Source organism: Hoplias malabaricus, chromosome 2 (assembly GCF_029633855.1).
Source record: "Hoplias malabaricus isolate fHopMal1 chromosome 2, fHopMal1.hap1, whole genome shotgun sequence".
NCBI lineage: Eukaryota > Metazoa > Chordata > Actinopteri > Characiformes > Erythrinidae > Hoplias > Hoplias malabaricus.
In genome coordinates this window covers 37,380,925-37,405,924 of record NC_089801.1, presented here as the reverse complement: position 1 = coordinate 37,405,924, position 25,000 = coordinate 37,380,925, and the positions used below count along the sequence as shown (strand labels likewise).

Below are 25,000 nucleotides of genomic sequence, written 5' to 3'. Positions count from 1 at the left end.
GCTGACCAATTGAAGTCAGTGATCAGGGGGTGTGTGTAAGTGTATGTTGTGTTACCTTCAGAAGAGTGGTGTCCAGTGCCCTGCGCCAGTGGTAGTGTGAATACAGAGTGTGTTTGAGTGAGTTGCTGCCGTCCCACAGAACCACCAGACTCAGAGAGACCCTGTCCATCCGGCATCACCTGCAGAGTCATTTACATATTCATCCCGTCAATTTATACCACACATCGGGCCAAATATACACACCTAAAAATTATGGTTTTCCAAGGGATCTATATTAAAGAAAATGGTTCTATACTGAACCCTGAACACTTGAAGAACAAGTGACTTGATGAAGAATTGATGAAGAATATGCTGTAGATGGTTCTATACAGCAACATTTAGAAAAAAGTTGCTATATTGCACTAAAAATGGTTCTTCTATTGTTTGAAACCTGAATTCATAACAATAGAGGAACTGTTTTCATCTTTACCAAAGAACCCTTGTAGAACCATCATTTAAAGTGTGTATCTCTCTATTCATTACATTTACTCATCTATTAACAAATGTCCAAACTCATTGATTATTTATTTAATGTATAATGAATTAATAGGTCATGTGTTATATGTCTCTCATTATATAATTAAAACATTGATGTCTACATGTATTCTTTAATGATCAACAGTAGAGGAAGAGCAAGAAAAGGATGAAGATGGCAAAAAATAGTGTCAAAGAAGATGGGAAAGTAATAGATGAAAAATAGGAATAGGAAGAGGATGTGACACGTGATGTGACATGAATATGAAGGTAAGGAAGAAGATGAAGGATTAGGAGGAAGATAAAGGACAGGAAGACAGGAGATGATGAAGGTTGTGCTAAAGAAGAGGATGAAGAAGATGATAAAGGTGGTGATGGAGATACAAGCCTGCAGGGTGTAGATGGGCTGCTTGTTGCCGCGGGACGCCTGCGTGCGGAGAGGAAATTGACACAAACGCCCCGCAAAACCCGGCGGACACACACAGTGTGTACGATTACTACACACTCCTCCATTTATACACGTCAGGGGACACACAACTACAGAGAGTGGGAGAAAGAAAGAAAGAGAGAGAGAGAGAGAGAGAGAGAGAGAGAGAGAGAGAGAGAGAGTGAGAGAGATGAGATGAGTCACACCCTCTCTGTCGTAAGTGATTTCTTTGCAACTTATACACATGGCCAAAATAACTAGCCATCATCTAAATTTACCCACGCTTAACCACAACCACACACACACACACACACGGCTCCAGCTCCAGAGTGAATTGGTGGTAAAATTAGACTTTCTACTGCCCTTCTTTAAATGAGACAGCAGGAATAACAACAGAATTGTACAGTTAACTAATTAATGCTCCCCTCCCAGTGTGTTCAAGTGTTGTGGTGGTGCTTGGTGGTGTTTCCAATAAACTTGTGCTAGACTTCATGTCCCCAGCTGGGTAAAAATATTATGGTGGAGTATAGCTGCTGTTTGTGGCGGGGGACGTGTGTTGCTAACCGTCCTGTAAAATACAGAATCATCCCATATTTGGACACTAAAAGAAGCGTTCCGTTATGAACCGATTTGTTCCATATTTTTGAGGTCACACTGTTATGGCAATGGTCTGAGACAGAAAAAAGCCTCTCTCAGCCGGAGTGAGGGGCAGATTCTACACTGCTCCTAAACCGAGAACATGCTTTTCATTGGTCGTCACCTTTATTTAGCCAATCAGCAGTTATCTGTCCATTCAGTGTGCAGCTAATAGAGTCACAGTCCCTCCTAAAGGGGTTTGTTTTGTGGCGGTGCTGAGAGCAGCAGGTCACTACAGCTTTGCTTTCAGAACTAATGTTAGCACCGTGTTCTGGAGAAACTACATTCCATTCTCCCTTAATACATTAATAGGTGCCTTTCTGTCACTCAAGGACACCTTACAGAAAAATACAAAGTGGACAATAGAATAAATAATAAATAAACAAAGTATGCAACATTAACAACAAGTTAGGATAAGACAATGCCACTGAGTCAATCAGATGGAAAGGCAGTCTTAAACAGATGGGTTTTGAGTGTGGACTTAAATTGTATAAGTGAGTTTATATTCCTTATATCTAGTGTTAAAGAGTTCCAAAGCTGGGGAGCAGAGCGGATGAAAGCTTTACTCCCCGTGGTAGTGAGACGGGCATTAGGGACAGTCTGATGAATGGAGAGAGATGATCTGAGGGTACGAGAGGGAGTAGCAACGTGGAGAAGACTGAAAAGATATGGAGGACAAAGATTGTGGATGGCCTTGAATGTGAGCAGAAGGATTTTAAACTTGGTGCGGAACTTGACCAGAAGCCAGTGGAGCTGTTGCAGGACAGGAGTGATGTGGTGAATGGAGTTGGGTTCTGGTGATGATACAGGCAACAGAATTCAGCAGAAATAAGCAATTAATTCTATGACAATTTGACTTAACATATGTAATGAGGACTTACACTCTTTCACTTCAGATCTTATTGTAATTAATGAACAATTTAAAATAATAGTTATTTAAAACTGGTAATAGAGTATTTGCAAAATACATTGACAGATTCTGCTTTGCCATTGTTCAAAAAGGCTACTGACAGGCACTGACTGGCAGTTGGTTTAATAAATGTCTGACAACAAATATGTTTTATCTGATTTACTACAGTCGACAATGATTTACAAGTGCACATTGGGCCTCTGGCCCCTGTCTGCATTCCTTATTTTGATTTTAGAAAGTTGGCAACACTATGGGGGACAAAAATTGTTTAATGATTTATTCTTATAGATCCAAGACCCAAAATTAGCATTAGCATTATTATATCTTACTAACTATATTACTGTTTATTTCCAAAATATCATACATTTCATAAACTCACATGTTATTTTTAATTTGCATTTAGACACTAAAATGATTGTGATTAGCTTTGTAGCTTCCCTGACAGCAAGAAGCCTGAGGGCAATGTTGGAGGTGCACTGGTGATTTGCACAGCGTTTAGCAGACATATTGTTAAACAGCGTTTTACACATGTCACATTTTTCCAATTCAGCCTTCATTACTTTCTCTTGTTATTCTTTGTAAATTAGATGAGCAAGCAATTTTAATCTAGCACAATATCAACATTTCTAGCATAATTATTTTATACGAGGCCTAATCTCTCATAGTTGTTGGTGAAGAATAGAAATCTCTGTGAATTTAAAATGAATTTGAAAAGAATAAAAACTAGATCTTGTACCAAAGACACTCATGTGAGCGGCCCAGTGATGGACGCCAGTAGAACGCTTGCTGTCTGAGTTGGAGCAAAACAAAGCAAACCAAACTAGCATTAGCCTACACTTCAGGGGAGAGCCCTTGTTGCCTGTTAGTTACATTAGCCTCTTAGCTACTATACTAAAGAAGCAAACTTCAGACACAAAACAGGTTTTAGCATTAGAGTTCAGGAGAGAGAGGGAGTCTGTGAAGTGCTTTTCTGGCAGAACTAACACTTTTAAACTGTGTGGACACACAGAACTCTGTCCTGAAACTAAACTGTTTCTAAAGTTTCTAAATTTGAGGAAAATGACTAACTTGCAGTGCAAAAACTCCCTCAGTTAACGTCATATGCTCACTGTGTTTATCAGAACAAATGACAGCTCAAATAAGGTTGAATTGAGGCAGATGTTACAGCAATTTTCATATTAATCCCACCACAGTGAGCCTCCAATGCAAACACACACTAAGGTAAGAAGTTAGTGTTAGCATACTGCTGACAAATCATCAGTGTTAAACTCTACTGAGCCACACATTAGTCAGCACTGCTAGTGATGTTGCCATAGTACTGATTACTAAGATTAGCAAGGTTTCATCACCTTAGTGTGTACACATGCCTCTTTTACCCACACATACCCCACAGAGTCTGATTGCTTTGCATACCCTAAATGAACTGGATTAAGATCCACAGAGTGGGATTCCCACATGGAGACGTACACATTTGAAATAGGCTAAGTTAAAAAAATAATGCAAACCAAGTTGCATGCAACCCAAAACAGCTGTTTAAAATTAGCATGTTGTCTCCTTGTAACTGCTGCAGCATTTAAGGTGGAATGGAAAATTGTAAGAGGAAGCTCAGTTCAGGTTTGTTGTTTCTCGGTTGTTAGTCTGTGCATGCTGAGGTAATTGCTGTGTTCCACACAGTCAGACAATTTTCTAAACTATAGCTTTAAACCTCTTTCAACCTCTCTCTCTCTCTCTCTCTCTCACACACACACACACACACACACATGCATACACCTTGTACACTAAAGCAAGGCATAAAGAGTTATCAAAAGAATTCCTCCCCCTGACAAATAACAGAGTGTGTCTGTATATTACTCTCTAATACACTCTCTCTGTCTGACACACACACACACGTGCACGCACGCACACACACACCACAGCCAAATATTACGAATTGGGTGTTCCTCTCAAAAGATTTTTTACATGCTTAAACTAAGAAACCATGCTGAGCAGAGAGAGAGAGAGAGAGAGAGAGAGAGAGAGAGAGAGAGAGAAGAAGAAAGAAAGAAAGAAAGAAAGAAAGAAAGAAAGAGATAGGTGGGGTTTAAATATGAAATGGCAATAGGGAGAGAGAGTGCTGCTGGGAATAAGATTTTTCCAAACTCAATTTTCCAGCAATGAACCCACAGGAGGGAGAGAGAGAGAGAGAGAGAGAGAGAGAGAGAGAGAGAGAGAGAGAGAGAGAATGAAATAGTTGAATATGAAGGCAGTATGAACTTTTGAACTGCTGTCAATCTCCACAATGCACTGTATTAAATAAGTTTTTACGACAAATTTAGAAAGACACAACAGAATGTGTCATGTGATATTTATTTATTTATTTATTTATTCTTCCAAGGTAAGCCTTCATCCATGTTTCAATGAGCTATGAAAATAAACACAGCATGAGGGCCATGCCTCTTCACAATCTGAACAAGTGGGGTCATATGTGATATTATATCTTATAAGTTATTAAATGTTCATTCCTTCTGTGGCTGTTGGTGCTGTAGAAAGTTAGTAACGGTCAGCTGAAGTGACACCATGGGGAGAGCGATGGCAGATTTCGACATAGTGTGTGACCAAAGTCAGATAGTAAATCAACTCACTGACCAATCAGTAATCAGTTTGAGGCTAGATATGCGTGATGCATCACGTGTTAGCTTGTAGTTGGGACACGATGTGAGCTGTGTGTCTGTTACAAATTGATAGTTACTCTCAATAAAAATGACTGTATATGTAAAGTTATTACATTAGTGTATTTATTGTTTGATTTCCTTTTGTTCCTTAACAAACAGTGAAGTCAGACCCAGGCTTGCACAGGCTCATCATTTTCCAGCTACTTCTGTGTGAGCCAAGACTAGTTCTAATGGATTTCACAGAACCACCGAGTTCCCACTGTGAATGTGTGTAGCCTGTGTGTGTGTGTGTGTGTGAAGATATAGTAGACTCCAGCCAGGTTAAAGTCAAAGCCTTTGCTCGGAAAGCTGCTCGGAGCAGGAGTAATATTAAGGATCAGATTCCTCTCTTGTAAATTTTTGCACTGAAATGTTTTCACAGTATGATTCAGTGTGTGAATGAGTCTGCATTCTTATACTCTTACTCTCAGAATTACATTTTTTGAAACTGTTGCCAACTATAGCATTTTTACTTAAACAAAATTTTTATAGCAGCTAAAATATATATATATATATATATATATATATATGTATATCTTTGGCAGATGCTGGTTTTTCAAGGAGGGGAAGCTCAATTTCGGCCTACATCATAAAATGTGTCGGTTTATTTATACGTAAATTCTACCCTCCGTTCCTTTTTAAGAAAATGATCTGTGACCCTGTCGTACCAACAAGGCGTCTTTTCCAGGGACTTGACTAGTGTCCTCTCAATGGCCAGCAGAGCTAGGCTGCTTAAACGGCCTTGGCCCATGTGAAGTGTGTCCGCCTGTGCTCGCACGGATCTTTACACCAAAGGATCGCTGATTCGCTCATTTCGCTGTCAATCAAAAAGGGATTCAGCCTCAGACAGATCATCCAATCATCATGCAGAAGCTGAGCGTCCAGGCCAGCCGAGGCCTGCCCACTGCCCCATAGACCCCCAGAGACTCTGAGCATCCGATGGGCGGGACAAAGCCCAGCATTTATCCAATGACTCGTCTCGTTTCGCTGCACTTCGCTATTGAACTCTGTGGACGCCGTTTAAAGCACTGTGAGGCTGCGGGAATGATTGAGAGGAAAGCCGCGTCTTTACCAGTGATTAGAAGCAGATTCTGAACAAAAGTTGAGCGCGTTGTAGTGCATATTTATTCAATGACATGTACACACTACAGTATATATTTGATCACTTATTTTTTGACATTTTAGGGGAAGCTGAGCCTTCCTTGCAGTCTTAGATCAATCGCCTCTGATATATATATATATAATAAGTTACGTTTTAGTTTAACGTGTCAATCAAAACACCTCAAAGCACAAAGTGCAGGCTTTTAATGGCTATTAAATACCTCTATTTACACAGGGTGGATGTGTAACAGAGTAAACTTTAATATAAAATGACAAATGTAAATGTAACAAAATGTTTTTTATTGTCATTGAACAACAGTATGACTTAATGCTGCTTCTGTATTTTACCCCTATACTGCAGTAAACAGGCATACAACAAAGATCTGAGACTCAGCATTGAGTCGCACTTAATTCACTCAAACAGTGACTGGACTTTAGACTCACATACAAATGACTCTCGAGTTGAACGTGAGATTTGGGACTTTTTTTTATAGTATTAAATGAACTAAGCATATAGGTTGCATATTTATGTGTAATTATGTAGTTAATTTAGTTGACTGCTGTTTATTTTTACTACGTTATCTGCAGCAAAGCACAACCAACCAAATTAAAGGTAACCTAATTAAAAATAAACACACCATTTAAGAATAAATTAATGTCCACTCACAGCAGTAGCGCAAACTGGTCCAAGCCGAATGCAGTATTCTAATGTTGCACGTTATTTGTTGTTTGTTTGTTTGTTTGTATGTTTTTTGTTTTTTTTTTACAAATAAACACTTACTGCTGAGATAAATAGCTTTTTAAATCTCATAATCTCTGGTGCCTAAACCATTTGCACAGTACTGTACATATCCATAGCTGCCCTAAACCATGACTGTTACATGCAGATCTTATACCATTAAATCAAAAAATTGTTCAAAAAGGTAAACAAGATGTTTCCTAGAGTATGTTAGCACCAAACTAACTTGTGTTTATGTGTATTTCCATTCCATGTTCAAACTGGATCTCACCCTGTACACACCAGTTATACAGTGACTCCTTCAGCGAAACAAACTGACCGTCAGTTATTTGTGTTAGTGGTTAATTTAAAAAATAAGCCTTCGGTTCAGCTCCTGAAGCCCTAATCAATGAGAATTCTGTATCTAACTCTAACGGAAAGAAAACCCCTGCTGTTACATAATCTCAAACAGATTGCTGGCGTGGTTTGTGACAAAATGACGTACTGCTTAAAAAAAGCAAAAAATAAAATATAAAAGTACAGCAGTTAAAAGGAACACACACACACACACACACACACACACACACACACACACACACACACACACACACACACAAGTTCAGGCTTCATCTAATAAAGAGAAATGATCTATGATCAGCTAAGCCCTGTCAGTACTCCTGTATTTATGCTGCATATATCAGCTTCTGGAAAATGACCCCACGTCTTAAAATAAACCCAAAATCTTTAAAGGAGATTTCCTGCCGCTGAAAACTGGCAGCCCACATGCATTCCAAAACACAGGCAGCATCAAATGTTTTTCTCCAGGAGGGAGAAAGAAAGTTAAGTGAGAGAGAGAGTGTGTTCATGGGTGGAAAGAGGAGGAAAGAACGCTAGGTTCTGAAACACTTCACACACATGTGGTTAAGGATTCAGAAGAATGTGGGTATGGAGTTTTCGGAGATGAGGCTGATGGCTGGGAACTGAGGGCTTTACTGTAACACAACAAACTCACATCACCATAAAGCTACAGTGACCCTAGACTACAGTCAGTGAAATTTCTTATCCTGCTCCAAAATTTACATAGTGCCTTTTTTGCAGTACTGAGCCAAGAGTAGCAACAATAGAGTCTCTATTCTCTCTATTACAGCTCTGTGGAGCATCACAATGATTTAGAAACTGTAAGTTTAGGGTAAAAAAATATACTACCTAATGATACTACAATGTGGCCTAAAACGATGCATAAATGTGAGGCGGCCTGTCTGTCTAAATCAGATTAAACGGGACTATTTTCGGTGACGCAAACTGCAAATGTACAAGAGAAAAGAGAAACTATGCAAGCCTAGATTTGCCGGACCTCCATTAGTCATATAGCCATTGTCACAGAGGTGTTTCAGGCATTTCAAAAACAGGAAATGTCCAAAATACATCCCCTTGTCATTGTAAGGTTTGGAGAAGCATTGGTGCTTCATATCAATGCCTTTGTTTACAATAATAACAAATAATAACAAACTATAAAATTAGTTTATCTAGTCAGTTGCTGACACTGTGTGATCATGGAAAGCCTGTTATTTTCTGCAACAAGATAAAATTTTAGTTTTTGAACATTTATAAAACCAAACACCTTAACATTTTATCAACAAAGTAATATACAGGGTGGGCCATTTATATGGATACATCTTAATAAAATGGGAAAGGTTGGTGATATTAACTTCCTGTCTGTGGCACATTAGTATATGGGAGGGGGGAAACTTTTCAAAACGGGTGGTGACCATGGCAGCCGTTTTGAAGTCGGCCATTTTGGATGCAACTTTTGTTTTTTCAATGTGAAGAGGGTCATGTAACAGATCAAACTTATTGTGAATTTCACAAGAAAAACAATGGTGTAACAATAGTTTTAGCATAACTTTATTCTTTCATTAGCTATTTACAAGTTTCTGACCACTTATAAAATGTGTTCAGAGTGCTGCCCATTGTGTTGGATTGTCAATGCAATCCTCTTCTCCCACTCTTCACACACTGATAGCAACACAACAGGAGAAATGCTAGCACAGGCTTCCAGTATCCGTAGTTTCAGGTGCTGCACATCTTGATGGTATGGTGTGGTATATGGGGTACAACGATAGTGGGGTCATTCTTCATCAATGGAAACCTCAAGGCCACTGGATATGCGAAATTGCTACATGATGATGTGTTTCCCTCTTTATGCACTGAAGCAGGCACGTTCCCTGAGTTTTTCCAGCAAGATGGTGAACCACCACATTATGGGTGTCAGGTCCGAGCATTCCTAGATGAACAGTTTCCTGGAAAGTGGATTGGTCATCGTGGGCCAGTTGAATGGCCCCCAAGGTCTCCCGATCTGACCCCCTTAGACTTTTATCTTTGGGGTCATCTGAAGGCAATTGTCTATGCTGTGAAGATACAAGATGTGCAGCACCTGAAACTACGGATACTGGAAGATTGTGCTAGCATTTCTCCTGCAGTGCCGCTATCAGTGTGTGAAGAGTGGGACAAGAGGGTTGCACTGACAATCCAACACTATGGGCAGCACTTTTAACACATTTTATAAATGGTCAGAAACTTGTAAATACTTCATGAAAGAATAAAGTTACATTGAAAACAAAGCACACTGTTGTTTTTCTTGTGAAATTAACAATAAGTTTGATGTGTCACATGACCCTCTTCCCATTGAATAAACAAAAGTTGGATCTAGAATGGCCGACTTCAAAATGGCCACCATGGTCACCACTCATCCTGACAACATCGCCCCTCCCATACACTAATGTGCCACAAACAGAATGTTAATATCACCAACCATTCCCATTTTATTAAGGTGTATGCACACAAATAGCCCACCCTGTATACTTGTTAAAGGAACAGGGCATCGCTGGGAACTAGATATTTATTACTGACTTACATTTCTATAAGGGTCTGACTGATAAAAGGTGCTGTAACAAATTCACAGCCTCATTTATTTTGAGTAACACCTCGCTCTGGTGTTCTGGTTTTAATAATCTGGAGATTTTGTCTGTTTTCATGTAACGTTAAACAAAAAGCTGTGTAGAGGTAAAGTCTCAGAAAGTCTGTGTATTTGTGTCGTTATAGAAACAGACAAGATGACTTTCTGTTTGTTAAATATATAGTAGAAAACAAAAGACTGGGTCACAGAAACATTCTCCAAACATTAAGAAGAGACTATGATAAATATTACCTTAACAACTTTCAACACTACGAGTTTTAGGGCCACGGCGTAAAAAACAAAAACAAAAAAAAAACAAGATTCAGAGAATAAAGTCAGAATTAGGGGAATATTCTCTGAATAATTCTGAGAAAAAAAATCTTTGAATAATTCTGAGAAAAAAATCTCAGAATAATTGAGTAAAAAATGTCTGTATAATTCCGAGAATATAGTCAGAATATTTAGAGAAACACTGTTTGGGTTATTATTTATTACAATATGAAGACAGACAGACTCACAGTCTGTGCGCCATGAGTGAGTTGTGAAAGAAGCAGTCAGTGAAGTGAACAGAATTATTTATTAAACGCATTCACACGACTTGACGACCCGTCAGTGCAGCCCCTGACTGCGAAGGCTTAAAGCGATGGAGCCTTGTGGCCACACCAGAGTTCTACTCGCTCTGGATCCATCATTTTCGTGATCATTAATTGTATCATGTGAAACTACATGCCATGGGTTCGTGCACCAATTCAAGGTTTAAATACTAATCACACTGTGGTCCTGATGTGGAAGAGATCTCAGGGTTTATTCCTGAAATATATACCATAGCATGACTTAAGCAACACACTGCATTCCACAGTTACACTGTGTGTCTGCTCCATTATACGCAGTGAATTATTCTAAGAATTAGAAGAAGTTTTTAAGAAGACTTATTCTAAGAAGAAGAAGTTTTTTTCTCAGAATTATTCCGAGACTTTTTCTTAGAATTATTCAGACAATATTCTCAGAATTCTGAATTTATTCTCTGAATCTTGTATTTTTTTTTTATTGGTTTTTTTTTTTTATGCCATGGCCCTAAAACTCTGTTGTACATTTCTGTTTGAGGTTCTAGTAAAACACTGAGCTGCACCGAGGTGAATGGTGGACCTACAGCGCTGAAGCTGCTCGAGTGTGTCCCAGCTCACCTCTCAACTCTCTGACCCCTTGAACATTAAACCCTAGCACCTTTCAACAACGTCATCAAGGGGAACATTTTAATAAAGCATTTAGGGCTTATGGCAAAAAATGGGAAAGACTGCAAAATTTGGTGATTTAGAAATCCCTTTTAGGTCCAAAAAAAGAGTATTGTCCAGGAAAAATGGGACATTTGGTAACCGCTGAACGGTTCCAAATTTAGTTCATGAACTGGAATGTGAAATATGGCTGAATTTATAAAAGATGGTGTAGTGGCATCACCTCTGTTCTCTCTGTGAAATATGATTGAATTAACTCAGCGGTTTTACATCCACCAAGTTTTTGCGAATTATGAAAATGAGCATGAAAAAACCTGGATGTAAAACGGGCAAAATTCCAATGGAATTTCCGATGGAACAGGGTTTTTCAGATAAATGATGACATTTCAGCTGGTTTATACACACTGCACATGTGACACAGCGCACGCCGGAGCCCCGGACTGAACCCGCAACCACAGGTTTTTAATGGACTTTCCCCGGCTCTCCTTCCTTTTCACTCCTCTCTGCACTTTACCACTCTGTTCTCACACCAGTGCCCGAGCGTCTTAGTTTAGTGTATGTGGAATACAGTAGACACGCAACAGCCCTGAACAAAACTCAGAGACCACACCGCATTTTACTGCCCACTCAAACATTAAGAACAAGCTCTATACCATATAAATGACACAGAGGCCCAACAAATAAATATTAAATCAATTTTCTGATATAAACTACCCACTCACATCTCTCCCGCTCCCTCATTTCCATGCCGTGGCAAAAGTGTACTGGATATAAATATGACCGCTATTTCTTTATTACGCACAACATATGCGAAGGTTTTGGATGGAAATCCACCTAGTAAGCGGTCCGGCAATAAAGCTGAGGCATATCAAGAAATAGTGGGTGTGCACTGTTATTTGTCATGAACTATGCCCTATGGCTATGTCCAACTGGGTGGGCCTTGGTGCAGTCCAACTGTGGCTATGCCCTTGGTCTAGTGTGACTGTGGCAGAGAGAGAGAGAGAGAGAGAGAGAGAGAGAGAGAGAGAGAGAGAGAGAGAGAGAGAGAGAGAGAGACAAAGAGGGGAGCATATTTGTCATACCTACACTTGCAGGCAATCATGCTCAGACAGCTCTACACACACACACACACACACACACACACAAACACGCAAACATGGCCTGTTTCCATGGACAATGTACTGATATCTTTCTATCAATTTGTTAGGACAAGCTTATTGATAACGTCAGTGTGAAAACAGCATATAGGACATTTAGAGACACAGCACATACAGATACTACATTAACCCTTAGTGCTCCACGGGAAATACGGATATTATCTATTATTACTATTTTGCTGTAGTATCCAAATGGATGTATGTAGCTAACGTATTACATAAAAATGTAAATAAGTAATTCTATTAACATTGGGTACTGACAGTCTCAATTATGTATTTCTTCAGTTTTTCATTCATGTGAACATTAAGAAATGAGTCTTTTCTTGAGCAATTTTTACATTTAAAATAGCTTTTTAGCTATCTGCTATTTCTTTAGATATACTGTAGGTGTCAAAACATCTGGACATCCTTTATAATGCACCCTTTTGGGGACACAGGACGAAGTGCCTAACACAACTGGAAGCTCTAGAGCAGCTACTCATGAACAAAGTCCTTGCCCAAAGCCAAGTGCAGCCTAGAGGTGTATAAATCTGTCCAGTATTTGGTGGAGTAGCACAACTGTGTTTTTGAAAACACTTGGGGTGTTCCTTTATTGGAGTGAATTCTACCTTCAGCAAACATTTATACATTAAGTTTTCATTGGTTCATTCATGAGGTGAGAACAGACAAGTGAGGCTTTTGCTTCAGATGAAGATAACACACCTCATACACAGATTCTGTCTCTCTCTCTCTCTCTGTCTCACACACACACATACATACACACACAGGCTCACAGACACAATCTCTCACACACACACAGACCCATTCTTCGAAAATCTCCAACTTGGAATCAATCACACTGCAGGCCATTCTTATAAACCTGCCACTGTTATGAACATTTGGAACAGTTGGGCCAACTTGGAAGCTCTCTCTGTTTCTCTCTCTTTCTCACACACACATGTCTCACACAAGGCCTGACACACATGCATTACTTTAATACCAGCCATGTTTCCCAGCTTGGTGAATTAAACTCAGCAGGGATGATAAGCCAAAACACCTGCAATGTGTGTGTGTGTGTGTGTGTTATAGTTGGCCGGTTGGAGCTCGTTCTCTGGAAAGCCACTGGACAGAGGGAATGGGTTCATATTTAAAGAGGAAAAGAAATCACCAAGAGTCACAACCCATCTGTAAAACTCTAATCTGCTGAAGTTAACTGCTGCATTAAGAATAAACTACAGGGCAATAGACTTGGGCTGATATTTGATAAATAATCAAATTATAATGCAATTTCTCATTTTCTCTTTCATGAGTCTTCATGAAATTAATGACGTATATTGATTAACAAATTTATTTATGATGGGTGTGTTCACACTGTGTGTTTTAAATTGCTGTCAGAACGTCTCTTGTTTTTCAAAATCAGGGTATCCACTTTGTAAATCCCCTGAGCTCCCACAAATAATCCTCTGTGTCCACAAAATAAGCACAATAGAATGTGGTTTTGTGTGTGTGTGTGTGTGTGTGTGTGTGCTTCTAGTGACAGAGTTAAGTGTGCTGAACTAGTCACTAAATCTAAAAGAGGGACATTCCCTTCCAGTGATGTCAGAGGGATACTTTTTTTCGTTTTGTTTTGGCCCAGCGACCAGCCCAGACATTCTCACACCAGTGTGAGTGGGTGGGTTGTGAGGGGAGGGGGGTTGCCAGGTATATATCACATTTTGGGAACCAAATTATAGGTTAGGTTTAGGAATAGAGTCGAGTTATTATTGCTAATGGATAAAAGAAAGGTAATAAATTCAGCTTTATTTAATATCTCCGCAGGGCATGAAAACAAACACAAGTGTGTGCATGTTTGCATGTGTTTGTGTGTGAGTTAGAGCTGCATTATATGGATAGAATTATAATGCTATGTAGTGTGATTTATTATTCATTAGACACTGTAATAATGCCTAGGCTCAGTTGTGTACTGCATTCCTCGGTAACACAGTTATAACTGATTCTCCCAGTTTGATTGTTTAATGTTCACCAAAAAAAAAACAATAATATACACAACCTCAATAACACTAACCACAACTTTTACAAATTATTTCATAATTGAAATATTTCAATTATTTCAGGGTTTGTGTGTGTGTGTGTGAAATAGAGAGGGAGGGAGAGAGAGAGAGAGAGAACAATGCTAACCAGCAGCAAACTGACATAATCACAGTGTCTTAAAAATAGCTGTGTGAGAAAGTTTAGCCCTCCACTGGGGAAAGTGCTCAATAACACACACACACACACACACACACACACACACACACACACACACACGTGTGTGTTTTAAGTTTTTAAAAATTGCCTTAAATTGTTTAAATTTATAAGGTTATCAAACTCTGTATAATACATTCAGCCACATTCAGCCATAAATTACAATCAGAGCTTCACAGATTCAAGAGGTTTCATGCTATAAAAAATAACATTGAAATTCTCAGAAATGAATAATTTTCCTTAAAAAAAAGAATAGTGCAGGCTGATAATTAAAATATATGAAACAATGTAGGAACTTTGAATAATTAAGTTTTTTACTGACACCAGTACATTTATTCAAGCGAAATATATGCAGGTTTTATTGAGGGGGCACTGGTAGGATGTACACAAAAATACAAATACACACACACAAAAACAGTGACTTCTCTCTCTCTCTCTCTCTCTCTCTCTCTCTCTCTCTCTCTGTCTCTGCACCCCCCCCCCTCTCTCTCTGAAGCTCCGGTGTCCGGTGGAGACTGGGAAAGCACTTCAGTCTGAGTAAGCTGTTTAAACAGTATGTGTTCCAAATGCACACACACACACACACACACACACGCACAGACCAATAAAGAAAGCTCCCTTTGATTTCCAAAGTATGAGATGTTTAAAATGGCTTCCACTTTTGTCAAAAACACTGTGTAAAAAAGGAAAATCTTCAACTAACATATCCCCACTTTGGCCACATTAAAAAAAAAAACACCCCAAGCGCGCAAACAAAACAATTACTAACACGTTAAAGGCTCTTAACACGACCCACTTGGCTCTCAATCGGTGTCATAAACAGCTTCGTTCAGAAATTAAGACCTAGCTTCTTCCTAAACTGTGTCTTAAGCGCTAGCTCTGGGTCTCTGAGCTGAATTGTTGCCACCCAGCTGTGACCGTGAGTTCATCACTAGTGGCCTGCAGGTGTGGATGTATTTAGAGAAAGAAAGGCATAGGGTTGGAAACATACAGCTGTAAAGAACGGTCGGGTTTGCTCAGCTAAAGCAACAGTACGCTATCAATCTGAAGCTGATCCTCGTTGCTAGGAGAGCACTGAAATATTCTCATACACAAACAAATGAACAAAGTCTCTGGATCCATTCTGGTGGAAAATGGCTGGGTCTCCTATATTTGTTCAACATTCAGAAGCTCAACTCTCTGCTGGAATTGAGCAGAACGTTCCTTTAACCTTGGTGTTGAGTCAGTCTTTTCCTTAAAAGGGGCCATTTTATGAAATAAATGTGTTCCGTGAATTCATTTAGAGATGTGGAGCCCACCAACCCACACACTGTCAAACAAGACCACCCAGTCGGTTTTGTGTGGGCTTCCTAATTAAGAAATGTAATAAAAACAGCGCAGCACCAACAACATAACGAACAATACAAACTACACGGCTAACAATATGAACAACATTAACAATCCAAACTATGACAACAACTACAAATGCAAGACCATCAAGCACCAAAGCAATCAACATAAACTATGCCCAAAATAGCAACACTAAAACCAAAAACTACACCAACACTATCACAAACAAAAAACTAAACCACCAACAAAACCCACTACACCAATCAACACAAACATAAACCGTAAAATATATTTCTATTTTCAGTACCATTCTGGCTTTAAAGGGAATGTTTACGATTGTAGGCAATCACAGGACTCTCTGTTTGTTTACATTCAGAGGCGGTGTCCTATAAGGTGGAATGGCTTGTTTAAAGGGAAAAAACAGACTGTTGTTAGTACATAGATGAAGTTTAATTATCTATAAGTTTTTATTTACTGTTTAAATTACCACAAAACGCATTTGTAACTTGGAGACCTGGAGTACGTTAATATTACCCACCTATGGAGCAAACATGACCAATATCCTCCTTTTGTTTTGTGCTTTTCAAAGTTGAGTTTTGTCTTTTGTCTAAAACAACTCCAGATGCCTCTGCCATTAGAGAGAGAGAGAGAGAGAGAGAGAGAGAGAAAGAGACTGGCATACCAGACCGAGCCAGTTTGTTTTTTCATTCACTTACAGACACTGGGGTTTATTAAACATATTAGACCAGTTCTGAGCAAACAAAAAGACTTGAGAGCTGTCAATGGCGAGGAATCTTCTGAGTTTTATAAAACGTATTATTAATAGGACGGTAAATAACTCTCTTCTTCCTCTGTTGGGAAAGTTTCTAATGTTGAGAAAACCATGCCATGTGTGTGAGAAAGGCCTGGGTTCAATACTGTCTTCAAACAGCTGGCCCCAGAGTGACCTAACTCTAATGAGTAAATACCGTCACCCATTTCCTTCTCAATTCGGAGCCCTTTCCATTTATGTTTGTTTTTTATTCTGTTTGCAGCCCCGAATGGTAGAGTGCAAACTAAAGCTTTCCCCTCCATCTCCAGATTTGTTTTTACTGAAGTTGGTAGGAATTTTCCTGCTACAGTGAAGGAGGGGGCAGTGGGGGTGGGGGTGGGGGGGTGCGATTGGGAGCTGAGAGGCCTTAGAGAAATCCCCTTTAAAACCTGCACAAACAGGGGAGTTCACATGAGCTGACCTAGAAGGGGACTGGTCAGATCAATAAACAGAGAGAGAGAGAGAGAGAGAGAGAGAGAGAGATGCCTACAGAAACTAAATTTGGCTAAGCTAATGTTCGCAAGCTTCATTGCTCTTAAAATACAAACAAGTGTGTGTTTGTGTCAGATGTGGTAGGCAAAATGGTATACAGTAAATACTCGTATCATCCTATAAAGTCTCAAAGATTTTAGCCCATGGTGATATACTCAAAATAGCAACTAATATGACCTGATAATGGGATATTTTGTCTTATAAATTGTGTGTGTGCATGAGTGTTTGTGTGTGTGTGTGTGTGTGTAAGCAGTGCCAAGTTCATTCTCATAAAGACTTTAAACACAGCCTATGGCAGAGGTTGATGACACAGCAACACAACACACCCATGCCATCTCATTTAGAGCAGCACGCACATACACACACACACACACACACACACACACTTCTGGCATCTCCTGCTTGGTTTTCCATGCTCAGCCCAAGATTTTTATGCCTTACTACTTTTTCCATTGACACACCACTTGTAGATATTAGTGAGAGACACACAAACAGAGAGAAAGAGAGAGTGAAAGAGAAAGACAGAGCAAATGTATGAAAATGAGAAAAGGAGAGAGGTTGTTGGATTGAATGTGAGATAGAGAGTGTGTAAGAGGCATAAGAGTGGAGGAAAGCAGGAAAAAACCATGAGGCCCTAAAAAGAGAGCCCAAAAAAAAAGAAGGGAAGTATGTAGCATGTGTGTGTGGAAGAAAGGAGTGAGAGAGGGATAGAACAGAAAAAGTAAGAGTAGATATCTCTCTGGGCACAGCTTGGGCACTGCAGGAGGAACAGGGAGGGTTTGGAGTTTACCCTTAACCACAGTAAGAGTCAGAGAGAGAAACAAAACAGCTAGCGTTAGCACTTAATGCAATGCTCCACAACCTCAGAAATACACTGTTTATTTGGAGAAGGGTAAATGAGACAATATTCCAGTACATTTCATATGATTTTGGACTGAGATGAAGATGATGATAATGGAACTTTATTTTTGCCCCAGAGCTAGGCTAATATAGCTACAGAAGAAAATTAATTAAATAATAATAACAAGTATTTGATAAGTGATCTCAAAAGGAGCTTTTAACAGTTGTTCCTTTCCATGTATGACGTACTGTTATGGATAAATACCGACATTAATAGAGACCATTTTAAGGCTTCAAAAGGCTCTTTTATCTACTCAAACTACTTTTGTACAATTTTATAGGTAACAGTAAATCACAGACTGCCAGAAACCACAAAGTCAGCTATGAAGTGAGTGTGTAATGACTCAGACATGCAGTTTACACAGAATTAAGTTGTAAAATATAAGCCTTAATAAGTAATACGTTATTAGCTATAGCTATATGAGCTTCATAGCAATACTAAAGCAAACTATAGTTAAGGGGGGAGAACTGTGTATATTGCTTTTCTGGCAGAACTGGAGCTTTAAAACTGTGTGGACTCATTAAATTGTTTACCCTCGTTAATATTTTTGTGCTCTTTGAGTTCAACATAATAAACCAAGGGTCTTAATGTGTAGTTTACTCTATATTTTGTTCTCTAATATAGTAAAAGCCTCTGTGTCTTACCAAGGCTTTACACTAAATGCTAGAAAATCTCTGTGAAGGTTTGATGGCAACCAGAACATGAACATTAGTGAGGTCTTATATCAGTGTTGTATGGTTGTGTCTGCATCAGAATATACTACAGGGTGGGCCATTTATATGGATACACTTTAATAAAATGGGAATGGTTGGTGATATTAACTTCCTGTTTGTAGCACATTAGTATATGGGAGGGGGGGAAACTTTTCAAGATTTGTAGTGACCATGGCAGCCATTTTGAAGTCGGCCATTTTAGATCCAACTTTTGTTTTTTCAATGGGAAGAGGGTCATGTGACCCATAAAACAATGGTTTTAACTTTATGGTTTTGGTTCTAACTTTTTGGTTCTATGTGCTTGGTTCTAACTTTTTGGTTTTAACCCTCTTCCTATTGAAAAAACAAAAGTTGGATCCAAAATGGCCGACTTCAAAATGGCTGCCATGGTCACCACCCATCTTGAAAAGTTTTCCCCCTCCCCATATACTAATGTGCCACAAACAGGAAGTTAATATCACCAACCATTCCCATTTTATTAAGGTGTATCCATATAAATGGCCCACCCTGTACTACAAGTCACCCCAAAATCCACTTGCTCCACTGCCCGGTGTTTTACCTTTATTAGATGTTAACAATGACTGTGATGTACATGTGCAGCTGCTCCGGTGGGTCTCATTCTAATTATAAGTCTTTTCTATAGAGACTATACAAGCTGTGTGTGTGTCCTGTTGAATCTGTAGAACTCATAGGCTGGAAGGTGTGTTCACAAACTTTAAATACAGATATCGGCATCTTAAAAATTGTAATAATGCCCATGGCAAGTACTGCGCTTTTAGACCAGCACTACCAGAAGAAGCCCTTTCCTGCATTCACACGCACCATTGACTTCCAGGCCAATGTGGGGTCACTTCACCTTGCGGTTCTGCCACAGCTGGGAAAACACTGACCACTCAATAAGAAAGCTACCACAACCCCACAGAGAAAGAAAATGTGTTGGGACTGTACCTGCGCAAACAGAACGCTGACTGAGGAAAGTGGAACGATGGGAGGATTTTGTGTGTATGTGTGTTCTTCCGTATACATTTTCCTGTGTGTGTGTTTGTGTCTGTGTGTTTGTGTGCATATGTGTATGAGCAAACAGAAAGTAGGCTGTGTGTTGATGGCCGGACTAAACATTGCTCTTTCTGTCTTTCCGTCAGTCTCTGTGTAGGAAGCCAAAGGGGAGCTGCAACTGACCAATCCAAACACGACCCAAACACAACCCATTTCAGCATAAACCTCAGAGTTGCTGGACAACTCGGTCATTTTCTCCTTTGCAGTAAATGACTAAATGACCTTGCTCTGCCCATCGAGATTAGGCCTCAGTTTTGACTCAAAGAACATGCAGACTAGGAACCCAGCAAGTTTTTGACTGATTCTAATCAGTGGCCAGACATTTACCTTTAGGTGGGCTTTGGCAAAAGTGGGTGGGCACAATTTTTCCTCCACAATTAAGGCCTAACTATAAATCATCTGAAAGGGGTCCACATACCAATAAGTTTCAAATGGACATTTTATTTATTTCATTATCAAGACGTGCAATTGCTCTCAAAATTGTCAAAGAATCCACATGAGATTGCGCCGTTGCAAGCTTTTTGTAGTTCATAAGAAGCAGCTGCAGCTGCACCTTACCCCAAACTCCAACCCAGAATCCAAAATGTACTGAATGTGCCTTGGTTAAATTTAGGTGGTCTCGGGCCCAGGGAGGCCCACCTGTGGCTCTGACCCTGATGCAGATATATAAATATTTATAAAATGTTTATGTATAAAAACTCAGCCCTGTTCACACTAGCAGACTACAACTAGCCCTATCTCCTGTGGTGTCTACTTGTTGCTGAATCACAGTTACAAATCACATCCTCCCTCTCTGTCCCATCACTCAAAATTATGCTTGTCAGTGTGGGGTGACTCTTGGCTTTCGTAACAGGAATATGCAGTGTTCTCCTCCTATATATCCTTGTATAATCTCCACAGAAAAGCACTTTCAAAGTCTAGAGTCAGAAGGTTCAATGCCAAGGACGGGCTAAAAAGGAATGTGTTGGAGTGGTGTCTGTAATTTAAAACCAGCACCAGTACCTAACCTCACTAATGACAAGTTGCCATCAAATCATCGCGGCAATGTTCCAACATTCCGATTTTAGGAGAAGTGCCTTCTGAGCAGGCAGCACTCTCCATGATCACACTCCATTAGACTTGACTCGGCTCACGGTGGCTAAGCTAATGAGCTAAGTGAGGTGTGTGATTCCCTCAGCAGGACTGGGGTGATGAAGGCCACTCGGTTGTAGCGTGGGTGATGTAATCTGATTGGCTGGTGAGAGATGATATTTAAAGGGGCCTCTCCTCCCCTGGGAGGGGCCGCTGACGCCTGATTAGTGGTGGTGACTCAGTGTCTGGTAATGGAGACTATGTAGAGTGGGCTAAAGCTACAGCAAAAGTAGCCGTGTTTTCCACACCACGCTGCTGCCTGGTCTAGCAGAAAAACACAATCAGCCACTAGCACACACACACACACACTATACACTATTGTGTAGAGGTCTGGAGCTATTATAGTTTTGGAATAACTATAAAACACATTCACACACAAATACACACACAATGGCTTATCATTTTAAATAATTTTATTGCTTCAAGTAGAGGACCCTTTAGGTTATCCCCACTTTAAACTTTAAGAAGCAAACACAAACACACAAACATACACATAGACACAAAGACAAAAAACAACACAAATGATACATACAACAATCTAGTTTTCAGATGAGGATCTACAGCGTGTGCCTATTTTTTATATAAATGATCAATAAAACATGAAAGTGAGAGAGAGCTAGGGAGAGACAGAGAGAGAAAGAGAGAGATAGAGAATGAGAGAGAGAGTGTCCACGAGAGACCGAAAGAGAATGAGCTCAGAATATCCATGTGAGAGAAAAGAAAGCAAAAGAAAACTTCCCCTCACTGCAAGTCTGATCATAGAGGCCAATTACGACATGCACACACACACACAGACATCCAGGGCTTTAAATAACAGTGGTGGGACAGATTATGTCTGACAGCCCCTCGCCCCCCTCGTCCACATCTAAACCCACTAAGATAACACACACATTATTTCAGTGAAGTTACAGTGGAAACTGCCAGAAAGAGAGAGAGAGAGAGAGAGAGAGAGAGAGAGAGAGAGAGAGAGAGAGAGAGAACAAAAACAGATCTGCACTTAAGGGAGTAAATGAGTGTGAACCACTGCTTGTGTGTGTGTGTGTGTGTGTGTGTGTGTAAGACCCCACTAGACAGACTCTGTGGCACCACACCTCACCACCAGCACCATCTGACAGAGCACAAGGAGGATATATACAAAACTATTAGAGAGAGAGAGAGAGAGAGAGAGAGAGAGAGAGAGAGAGAGAAAGAGGGAGAGACAGAGAGGAAGAGAGGGCAGACAGTGAGAATCAAATACAGAGAGAAATACAAAATGATAGATAGATAGATAGATAGATAGATAGATAGATAGATAGAGCTGTGCTAACTGGCACCGAGTTTATTACTTATTAGCTACATTAGATTACACTCTCAATAACTACAAACAAATCACTCTTAGAAAGTCACTAATAACACTAACACAAGACTCACGCTCACTCTCCATCACTCTCTCACTCAGCCTCCTTGCCCTGTCACCCTCATTCCCAATCACCCTCCATCTCCATCAGTCTCACTCACTTCACCTACACCCCTCCATCACTCAACTTCATTATTAAAACCGACACTATCACACACTCTATAGCACTGCTCCTCAGTCTCTACTAATATCTCAGCCACTCCTGTTCACTTTTCAGTCGCATTCAAGCTTACTCTTATTCACTCAGTCACTCATTCACTCTTATCCCCTCTCTAAAACCCTCAGTCACTCATTCACTCTCCCTCACTCTTATTTGCAGTATGTCATTCACTTTCTACCACTTTCTACACCTATTCGGTCTCCCTTTTTAATACTCACTTATCCTTATTCACTTTCTACCAATCTTACTCCCTCTGCTTCAGTTTAAATCACTCCTTTTAAACACTTTTAAAGCCCTAAGTTCTGCAAACAACCCCAACAGGAACTGCAGAGCGTGACACAGACTGAGAACAGTTTGTTTTCAGAGAGCCGAGCAGTTGCTTCACTCAAACACTCAGATAATTTTATGACTGTAGGGGAATGAAAGACCTTCCAGATCAGAAAAAAACTGCTGGAGATCATCCAGAAAAAAAAGCAGTTTCGCCCAGAAGAGGAGAAACTAAAGCAGATGGAGTGGCCTCTAGCACTGGTCTCTGTACGAGACAAAACAAAAGTGGAGACAGGATTAGGCTGTTTTGTTCATTAGTACAAGGTAAAAAATAATAATAATAAAAAACTAAAGTACCCTCAAGACCCAGGACGGCGGTTTTAGTTTATTACATCATTTGAACATAGAAACTTTATTTCACATTGTGTCTTTTACATTGTGTTAGTGGGTTAGTATCCCCTCTGAATTAAGTTCCAAGCTGCAATCTCTCTGTGACGTATGGTGGTGGAAGTGTCAGTACGCAGAGCTGTTTCTCTAATGTGATGTTTACATTCAAAACTGCCTTAAAATCTGGAGTTACATAATCAGAGTGAAACCCAGAGATTTCTGTTCTGTAGAAGTCTTATTAGAAATTCAAGAACTTACATTTATAGAACTGATCTTTTAAAGTGAAGTTGAAAGTTATTGTGTGTATGCCCTGGACTGGAGCTCTCTCTGAGTTGTTTTTCTGCCCTGCCGTGTGCCCAACGGTTCTGGGTGGGCTCCAGAGAAGCTGCGATCCTGACCAGGACGAAGTGCTTACAGATGGTGAATTAATATTTCGATGTTAATATAATGTTTATTGTTTGTGGGGACTGGAAATCTGACTTTCACCATTGAAATGCAAACACAATGCTGATATAAATTCGATAAACCGTCCAACCTCTGGTCAATCAAACAAACACAGGTGTGAACTCCCCCCACCCCTCCCCCTCCCCCGCCCAGCCCCGGCCCTTACCGACTCTGAAGCCGTGTCCGGTGAGCGTGTCCGCGGACTGTCCGTTCTCGCTGATCAGCGTCGTGTTGTTGCCCTGTTCGCACGTGTCCCGGCAATGACCGTTCAGGCACGTGCGCTTGCAAATCAGCGGGGCGATGACCACCTTAAAGCGCTCGCGTCCCGCCGACGACACACGCTGCTGATCCGCTCGCGCGCCAAACAGCCTCGGGAGCGCGAGACACACGAGCAGCAGCCACGGCGCGAGCAGGGTGGTCATCACTGTGAGGATGGGGTGAAAGGGTGGAGGGAGAGATGGAGAGAAGTGAAAAATGAGTTCAGAAAGATGGATGAAGTGATGGAGTGGTGGGTGGAAGAAGGAGTAAAGGAAGAGATGGAAAAAGATGGATGGGGGTACTCGGAGATGGAGAGATGGGTGACCCACGGGTCATGCGCGGCGCGCGAGCACACGTGCGCGAGGCATGCGCGAGGTCCGTGCGCGCCTCTGGCTCTGCTAGGAAAGTGGTTATGGGTTCGCTCGGATAAAAGGTGAGTGGTGCTCTTGCCCGAGAGTCCAGCGCGCGCGCAGAAAAACAGCCTCCGTCATATACAAAGCAGCGCGCGCACAAACGACAACCAACACATCCTCCCCGAAGTCCGAGAGGAGCGCGCGCACGACGTCAGTCCTCACTGTTCTTTACGGCGTCTGTAGCGCGTGTTCCTCCTCGCGCTCCTCTCCTCCTTTCTTCTACTTTTTCTCCCCTTTCTTCCTCTAGCTGCTGCCAGGAGCTAAAACTCAGATTTGAAGGAGGAGAGTGAGGAGGGTGGGGCCAAGAGAGGCAGCAGCCAATCGACTGCGAGAGATCCAAGAAGACTTTCTCCAAACTCATGAGCCAATCAGAGAATATGGGGGCGGGGTTTGACCGAAAGCAGGTGGGAAACAGTAATCGTAAAAGTAATACCATTAAACATTGTTACACAATACCCTTTTAGTGGTTTATACACACACGTGCGCGCAGAAATACACACATTACACAGACAAGTACACACAAGTATATATACAGAAACAGAGATAACAGGGAACAGAGACAATGGAGAGAGAGAGAGAGAGAGAGAGAGAGAGATAGATAGAGAGAGAGAGAGATAGATAGAGAGAGAGAGAGATAGATAGATAGAGAGAGAGAGAGAGAGATAGATAGATAGATAGA

General features: G+C 40.6%; 1 protein-coding gene across 3 annotated transcripts in view; it reads right to left on the bottom strand.

Moving 5' to 3' along the window:
* Positions 1-24,544, bottom strand: part of ltbp3 (latent transforming growth factor beta binding protein 3) — a 46,029-nt gene extending 21,485 nt beyond the window's left edge. For all 3 annotated transcript variants that reach the window (XM_066659555.1, XM_066659562.1, XM_066659571.1), the window contains exons 1-3: positions 23,817-24,544; positions 902-1,050; positions 56-179 (exon numbers count right to left, since the gene is read on the bottom strand). In XM_066659555.1, coding sequence (XP_066515652.1) covers positions 56-179; positions 902-1,050; positions 23,817-24,072 — 529 coding nt within the window. In that variant the 5' untranslated portion in view covers positions 24,073-24,544. The remainder of the gene's footprint in view (positions 1-55; positions 180-901; positions 1,051-23,816) is intronic.
* Positions 24,545-25,000: the final 456 nt, after the last annotated feature.